General features: G+C 40.6%; 1 protein-coding gene across 3 annotated transcripts in view; it reads right to left on the bottom strand.

The window, feature by feature from the left end:
• The window catches only part of ANKRD39 (ankyrin repeat domain 39), a 16,764-nt gene extending 8,918 nt beyond the window's left edge, over positions 1-7,846 (bottom strand). The window contains exons 1-2 of one of the 3 annotated variants that reach the window (XM_014536422.1): positions 6,664-7,846; positions 6,108-6,311 (exon numbers count right to left, since the gene is read on the bottom strand). In XM_014536422.1, the coding sequence (XP_014391908.1) occupies positions 6,108-6,311; positions 6,664-6,867 (408 nt within the window). In that variant the 5' untranslated portion in view covers positions 6,868-7,846. The remainder of the gene's footprint in view (positions 1-6,107; positions 6,312-6,663) is intronic. The other 2 variants (XM_014536423.1, XM_005862219.2) reach the window with 2 other exon arrangements.
• Positions 7,847-8,964: the final 1,118 nt, after the last annotated feature.

Here is an 8,964-nt window from a genome sequence, read left to right as displayed (position 1 = left end):
ATGTTTCTCTCTCATCATCAATGTTTCTAACTCTCTATCCCTCTCCTTTCCTCTCTGAAATCAATAAAGATATATTAAAAAAAAAATTCAAATAAATGGTCATAAGGATGCTCACCAAACTTCAGAGTAAAAAAGGGACTTAGAGAGAACTTCACCAAAGAGTTAGAAAGTATAATAAAGAACCAAGCAGACCTGAAAAATATGACAAGTGAAGTGAAAAAATATAATAGAAGGAATCAGCATCAGATTAGCTAAAGCAGAAGAATAGATTAGCAACCTGGAAGCCAGACTAGTGGAAACCAATCAATCAGAACAGCAAAAATAAAAAAAATTAAAAATGAGGATAGTTTAAGGGGCCTCTGGGAAAACACCAAGCACACAAACATCACATTATAGGGATCCCAGAAGGAGAAAGAAAGGAACAAATTTTCCTAACCTGGGAGAGGAAACATATACAGGTTCAGGAAGCACAAAGAGTTTCAAACAAGATGAATCCAAAGAGACCCACACCAAGACATATTGTAATTAAAAAGGCAGAAGTTCAAGAGTTCAGTGGTGCAGGGGACACTGAACTCACCCCTCCATGAGCACACTGAAATATATGCCCACACTGAAGTTAAGAGGCAATCTTAAGTGCAGCAAGAGGCAAATAAGTTGCATACAAGGGAAAACCTATAAGGCTATCCATTGATTTCTCAGCAGAAACTGTAGAGGCCAGAAGGGAGCAGTAGGACATATTTAAAGTGCTAAAAGAAAAGAACCTACAACCTAGAATACTTTACTGGGCAAGATAATTATTCAGAATTGATGGAAAGATAAAGAATTTTCTGGACAAGCAAAAACTTAAGGAGTTCATCATCACTAAACCAGCTTTACAAGAAATGGTAAAGGGTATTCTTTAAGCAGAAAATAAGAGGCCATAACCAGAAACAAGGAAATACGAGAAAGGAAAATAACCTACAGGTAAAGGCAAATATTTAATAAACACAGCAAATCAGCCATTTAAAAAGCTACTATGATAGACAAAAGACAAAAGTACCAAACTCAATAAAAACTACAACAAGTAGTTAGGAGACACACAAAACAAAGATTTATTAACAACAACAAAAGAAAACAAACAAACAAAAAATATCTAAAGTATGACCTCAAAAGCCCTAGTTGGTTTGGCTCAGTGGACAGAGTGTCAGCCTGCGGACTGGTTCGATTCTGGTCAAGGGCACGTGCCCGGGTTGCGGGCTCTATCACCAGAAAGGGGTGTGCAGGAAGCAGCCGATCAATGTTTCTCTCTCATCATTGATGTTTCTATCTCTCTCTCCCTCTCCCTTCTTCTCTAAAATCAGTTAAAAAAAATTTTTAAATTAAAAATAGATAAATGAAGTGTGACCTCAAAACATAAAGACTGGAGGGAGGGGGAGCAAAAATGTAGTCCTTTTAGAATATGAGAACTTACATGCCTAGCAGCTTAAAATAAACAGCTATAAATATAGAATGATACACAAAAACCTCATGGTAACCACAAACCAAAAACCTACAAACGATACAGAAAAAAATAGAGAAAGGAACCCAAACAGAAGAATAAAGAAAACCATCAAACCATAAGGAAAGAGATAAAGAGAAGAAGAAAGGAATAGAGAGGAACTACAAAAACAACCAAAATAAAAACAAACAGCAATAAGTACATACTTATCAATATGACTTTAAGGGCATTAAATGTTCAATAAATATACAAAGGATGGCTGAATGGATTCAAATCATGCCCTATCTATATGCTGCTTGCAAGAGACTCACTTGAAATTGACAAACACATACAGACTAAAAGTGAAGGGATGGAAGAAGATATTTCATACAAATAGAAATGAAAAGAAAACTGGGGTAGCAATGCTCATATCAGACTAAATAGACTTTAAAACAAAGAATGTAAAAAAAGACAAAGAAGGACATTATATAATTATAAAGGGGCCAATCCAAGAAGAGGATATAACAATCATAAGTATATACACACCCAACATAGGAGCACCTAACTATATAAAGTAATTATTAATGGACATAAAGGTAGAAATCTACAGTAATCCTCCTGTATAATGAAAGGCTACTATGCAAATCGATTGAACGGCAGAACGACCAGTCGCCGCGCAGGAGCTGCCCCCTTGTGGTCAGTGCGCTCCCACCGGGGGAGCACCGCTCAGCCAGAAGCAGGGCTCAGTCGGACATCCCCGAGGGCTCCAGGACTGCAAGAGGGCACAGGTTGGGCTGAGGGATGCCCCCTTGAGTGCATGAATTTTGTGCACCGGGCCTCTAGTACAATAGTAGGGGATTTTTAAATATCTATCTATCTATCTATTTTAATCCTCACCCAAGGACATGCTTAGAGAAAGGAACAGAGAGAGACAGAGAGAGAAACATCAATAGGTTGCCTTCCGTATGTGCCCCAACTGGAGATTGAACCTGAAACCCAGGTATGTGCCCTGACCGGGAATTGAACTGGCAACCTTTTGGTGCACAGGATGATGCTCAACCAACTGAACCACTCTGGCTAGGCAAAAACTGACAAATTTTTAGCTAAACTCACAGGAGAGAGCCCAAATAAATAACATTAAAAATGAAAGAAGAGACATTACAACTGAATTTGTAATGATTACAAACAAATTTGTAATGATACAAAGCATCAATAAAGGATACTATGAACAATTATATGCCAACAAACTGAACCTAGAAGAAATGGATAATTTTCTAGAAGCATATAACCTTCCAAGACTGAACTAGAAAGAAATAGAAAATCTAAACACACTGATCACTAACAATAAAAATGAAAAAACTCCCAACAAACAAAAGTCCAAGATCAGGTGGTTTTACAGAAGAATACTTATCCTTCTTAAATTATTCCAAAGAATAGAAGAAGGAGGAATGCTTCCAAACTCATTCTACAAAGCCAGTATTAACCTAAAACCAAAATGAGACAAAAACATTACACACACAAAAAAAGTTACAGGCCAATATCCTTAATAACATAGATGCAAAAATCCTCAACAAAATATCAGCAAAAAATTTTCAGTAATACATTAAAAAGAGCATACATTATGATCAAGTGGTACTTATTTCTAGGATGCAAGGTTGGTTCAATATCCACAAACCAATGAACTTGATATACAACATAAAATTAAGAATAAAAATCATACGATCATATTAGTAAATGCAGACAAGGCATGTGACAAAAGACAACATCCATTTATGATAAACTCTCAGCAAACTGGGGACAGAGGAAAAATACCTCAACCTAATAAAGGCCACACATAACAAACCCACAGCTAATATCACACTCAATGATGAAAAGCTGAAAGCTTTTTCTTTAAGATCTGGAACAAGAATGTCCACTTACACCACTTATATTCAACACAGTATTGGAAGTTCTAGTCAAAGCACTCAGACAAGAAAAAGAAATGAAAAGCATCCAAATTGTAGAGGAAAAAGTAAAACTGTCATTATTTGCAGATGACATGACATTATGGAGAGCCCTAAGGATTCCACCAAAAAACTATTAGAACTAAAGTCAGTAAAGTAGCAGGATACAAAATTAATATTCAAAAATTAGTTGCATTTTTATACACCAATAATAATCAGAAAAAAAGAAAGAAAACAATTGCTTCAAAAAGAATAACATATATAGGAATAAATTTAACCAAGAAGGTAAAAGACTTACACTTGGGAAACTATAAGACATTGAAGAAAGACATTGAAGAAGATACAAATAAATGGACGCATACACCATGTTCATGGATAGGAAGTATTAATATTAAAATGTGCATACTAAATAAATAAATAAATAAATATGTATACTACCCAAAGCAATCTACAGTTTCAATGCAATCCCTATCAAAATACCAATAGCTTTTTTCTTAGACCTAGAATACATAATCCTAAAATTTATATGGAATCACAAAAGACCCGAATAGCCACAGCAATCTTGAGAAAGAACCTTATCTCTGTAGACATAACATGTCAAGGCTGCTGCGCCCATGCAAGCACCTGTCAGGTCCCTCTCCAGCAGCTTGCTGTGAATTCGTCAACCCTGAGGTCTCTGGTACCAGCGGGGGCAACAGAGTTGGAACACTGATTCCCGGAGGCTTTCTCCTGGAAATAATGATCAATGTGTCTTGTCTTCTATGCATGAGGGGGTGGAATATAGTCTGCGATTGGAGATCCCCTTTGGAGGACGTGTCTCTAATATGAAACAGTTCAATCGTTATGTTGTACACTTGAAACTAATATGACATTGTATATCAACTATAATTAAAACTAATTTTTTTCCATACCTGGAAAAAAAATATTATTGTGCTCCTAGTTGTACAAATAAGTTTGGCTCAGTGGATAGAACATCGGTCTGAGGACCAAAGGGTCCTGGGTTCGATTCCAATCAAGGGCACGTACCTCAGTTGCAGGCTCGATCCCCGGCCCTGGTCGGGAGCATGTGCAAGAGGCAACCAATCGATATGTCTCTCTCACATCAATATTTCTCTCTCTGTGTCTCTCCCTAGGAATTAATGGGAAATTATCCTTGGGCGAGGATTAACAAAAAACAACAACAACAACAAAAACACCCTAATTTTTTTAAAAAAGTGAGCACAGCCCAGCTGGAGTGGCTCAGTTGGTTGACTGTTGTCCTATGCAGTTTGATTCCTGGTCAGGACACATACCTGGGTTGTGGGTTCAATCCCCGGTTGGGGCACATAGGTAAAGCAACTGATCAATGTTTCTCTCCCTCTACCTCTCTCTCCTTCTCCATTCCTTTCGCTCGGGTAGGAATTAAAAAAAGAAAAAAGTGAGCACAGATTTTTAGTGGATAGCAAAAAGTGTTAGTCACAGGTTCTATTGTTAACATAATGCAGACAACTACTTACATTTTTCTTTTTAAAAAAATATTTTTATTGATTTTTTTAGAAAGAGAGGGATTGAGAGAAACACCGATGAGAGAGGAACATCATCAATCGACTGCCTCCTGAACATGCCCTACTGGGGATCGAGCCCGCAACCCAGGCATGTGTCCTGACCGGGGATTGAACTGGTGACTTCTTGGTTCCTTGGGTCAATGCTCAACCACTGAGCCACACTGACCGGGCTTAAATTTTTCTATCTTAATATTCACAGCCAGAAATGTGTTTCACAAGCTACAATTCAAAAATATTATTGTGCTCCTGGTTGTATAAATAAATAAGTTAAAAAAAAAAAGATAAACTGGAGAGGTAGGCAGGGGCTAACCTCAAGCCTGGTAAACCATATTCAGGACTTAATTTTTTAAAATATATTTTATTGATTTTTTTTACAGAGAGGAAGGGAGAGGGATAGAGAGTTAGAAACATCGATGAGAGAGAAACATCGATCAGCTGCCTCCTGCACACCCCCTACTGGGGATATGCCCACAACCAAGGTACATGCCCTTGACCGGAATCGAACCTGGGACCCTTCAGTCCGCAGGCCGACACTCTATCCACTGAGCCAAACCGGTGAGGGCCATATTCAGGACTTTAAAAAACTTGGAAAGAGTCTAAGTTTGGCATGATCCAAACTGCTTTTTAAAACCATCACTCTGGAGGAAAATCAAGTGGGGACAAGACAGAAATAAATGTACACATATCCAATAAACCACTTCTCAAAGACACATAAGAAATGGGTAAAAACGTATGCCTTAAGGGAGGGACCTAGAAGGGGGACTAGGGGCCAGGGGTTGAAGGGAAACTCATTTTCACAGTATACCATCTTGTACTCCTCAAACTGTCTACCACATGTAGGTATTTCTAGTCTGAACTGTACAGGGACAGGTGAGTATAGGTGCAAGTTACAGGAAAAAATTATGTAGAAAAGCATTCATGACATATCACTAAAGGAAAGAAAAATTAAATGATACTACATTTAATTCTAATTTACATGCACCGGAAAAATGCTGGAAAATTACACAATAATCCTCAAGTGATGAGAAGTGAGCACTGCAATTACAAATGCTTTTATTTTCTACTTTATGCTTTCCCGTTTTCCTCATGTTTCCTACAGTGAACATGTTCTATACCTTTTATAATGACAAAGAACAAGGTTTTGAAGGGTGTGAGGGGGCATACCTTATGTAGACTGGTCATGCCATCATCATCTACCAGCCTGGGGTTGGACCCATGGGAGAGCAGAAGCCGTGCAATCTCCGTGTGCCCACAGTAGCTGGCCCGGTGCAGAGCGGTGGCACCCCCACGTGTCTGGGCGTCACACTTGGCCCCACTTTCCAGCAGGAACTGGCATACTGCGTAGTGTCCATTGCGGCTGGCATAGTGCTGCAGGGAACAGAGACCGAGGTTGGACAGCAGAACCAGGCAGGCGACAGGGGAAGGGGAGGGGAAAGCCTCGGTCCTAGAGCAGAGGCCTGGCTCCATCAGCTGTGTGACGGGCAACTGCCTTCATGTCTGGCATCAGTTTCCTCAATCATTTCTACCTCACGGGACTGTTATGAAAATGAAATCAAATAACTGATGTAAAGCACACTTATTTAAAAAATCCAGGTTCACATGACACTTAAAAGAGAAACCCTGCTGGGAGAGAAGAATGGGAGGGAGGAGACAAGGTAAACCTCAATCCCCCTCAGAGAGCAGGGGTCCCCCAGCTGACCCCAAGCTCCTCCCAGCTCACCAGAGCGGTGTAGCCGGCCAAGTCGGGCTGACTAGGGTCCACTGCCTTCTGGATTAAATACTTCACTCGGCCCAGGTCTCCATTCAGGGCTGCTGACCAGATTCCTAAGGAAAGACAACCAAAGTACCAAAGTACTGAACGATGCTGACCGAGGACATTTAATATTTCCTTCACCCCTTGACCTCCATTTTTTTTTCCATCCATAAAATTGGTAAGAAATGGGTGTTGGGTTAATATTCATTCAACAAATATTAACCAAGCACCTCCTCTGTGCCAAGGATTGTCCTAGGTGCTGGTGACATAGTAGTGAACCAGACAATGAGCTTGCCTGACCAGAGCAGGGGGATGGGACAGACACAGAAATCCCTTCTCCCCACTTCAAATGTTGAGTAATGTTTTAAATGGTTGAATGCACAAATTCAAAAGCAAGAAAAGAACACTGCCAGGTGCCAGAACAAGGAGAAAACCGCAGCCACAGTGGTGAGCAAGCACTGGGTCTGCAGGATTCAAAGAGTCCGCACAACTAGACACACACCTCAGGGGCTTGGGCTCCAATGCCTGAGCAGGGTCTGGAGCAAAGGGAACTGGAGAAGCTCTGTGCACACAGCCAGGAGGTGGCACATCATGGATGAACTGGGACTGAAAAACTTCTCTTGCCCTGGGTAGCGGCAGGAAGCAAGCCACCATGCCCAGGCCCTTCACTCATTCAACAAATACTCACTGAATACTTACTATGTATCTGGCACTGTTCTGGGTACTAAGGGTCAGCTGAGAATAAAAGACCTCCTCCCAAATGTTGGTCTTATGGAGCTTATATTCTAATTAAAGGAGATAGACAAGGAGAAGAAACATACATGAAATAAGTCAGGTGGTGCTAAATGCTATGAGGAAAAGTAAAGCAGAGAAGGGGTATAGGCAGTGGTGAGGGATGGCATCTCTGATAAGGTAACATTTGAACAGAAACCTAAAGGAAATGAGAAACAGCATCATCTGAATAGGTGTGCTGAGAAGATAGCAATGCAGAAGAAACTTAAAAAATCAGAGGTCCTGACCTATGCCACTTGGAGGTGTGGGACCTATATCTACCTACATTACCTTAAAGAGCAAACCCCCAAGCTAAGAATCTGGCACAAAAACAAATCCAGACAAGTGAACCCTATAAGGGCCAGTCAGAGGCAACTTTTTAAAATGACCCTTAAGGTCCAGTTGGCATGGCTCAGTGGTTGAGCGTCAACCTATGAGCCAGGTCACGGGTTGATTCCTGGTCAGGGCACATGCCCCTGTTGCAGGCTCCATCCCCAGGAGGGGGCATGCAGAGGGCAGCCGATCAAGGATGTTTTCATCACTGATGTTTCTCTCTCTCTCCTTCTCCCTTCCTCTGAAATCAATAAAAATATATTTAAAAATAATAAAATGATCCATAAGGATGCTTCTATTAGCCTCAAAGCTATGTGTGACAATCTCTTACAAAAGAGGACCCCCTGGCCAGTGTAGCTCAGTGGTTGAGCATGGACCCATGAACCAGGCGGTCTTGGTTAGATTCTCACAGGGAACATGCTAGATCCCCAGGGCATGCAGGAGGCAGCCAATCAAGGATTCTCTCTCATCATTGATGTTTCTCTCTCTCCCTCCCTCTCTCTACAACAGAAAAATAGTGTGAAAATAAAAGAATAATATTTCCAAAGGATTGGGTGGGAGGGGGAAATAACTGTCAACCTAGAATTTTATACCAGCTAAGCTACTGTGTGTGTGTGTGTGTGTGTGTGTGTGTGAAGCATGCTCATTGAAGAAACTATTAAAGGATATACTTCAGGCCTGGCCTCATGGCTCAGTGACTGAGCATCAACTTATGAACCAGGAGGTCATAGCTCGATTCCTGGTCGGGGCACATGCCCTGGTTGTGAGCTCAATCCCCAGTAAGGGACTTGCAGGAGGCAGCCGATCAATGATTCTCTTTCAACATTGATGTTTCTCTCTTTCTCTCCCTCTCCCTTCCTCTCTGAAATCAATACAAATATTTTTTTTAAAAAAGAGATATTCTTCAGGAAAAATAAAAATGAACCTGAAAGAAAATATGAAAAAAAATCCACACAACAAAAAAGATAAGGATCTTTTCCATGTGTGCAACGTAGATAATGAACAAGCAAACAAAACACAGGCACACCTCGTTTTATTGCACGTCACCTTACTGTGCCCCATGGATGTTGTGTATTTCACAAACTGAAGGCAAGATGTTCCACCCGCAAAAGCATTAGAACTCGCTTTACTGCGGTGCTTACTCCCTTTTGACAGCGGTTTGAG

Source organism: Myotis brandtii, unplaced genomic scaffold, assembly GCF_000412655.1.
Source record: "Myotis brandtii unplaced genomic scaffold, ASM41265v1 scaffold1612, whole genome shotgun sequence".
In the NCBI taxonomy this organism is placed as follows: Eukaryota; Metazoa; Chordata; class Mammalia; order Chiroptera; family Vespertilionidae; genus Myotis; species Myotis brandtii.
The sequence above is the reverse complement of the archived record's forward strand: the minus strand, read 5'-3'. Positions and strand labels throughout refer to the sequence as shown.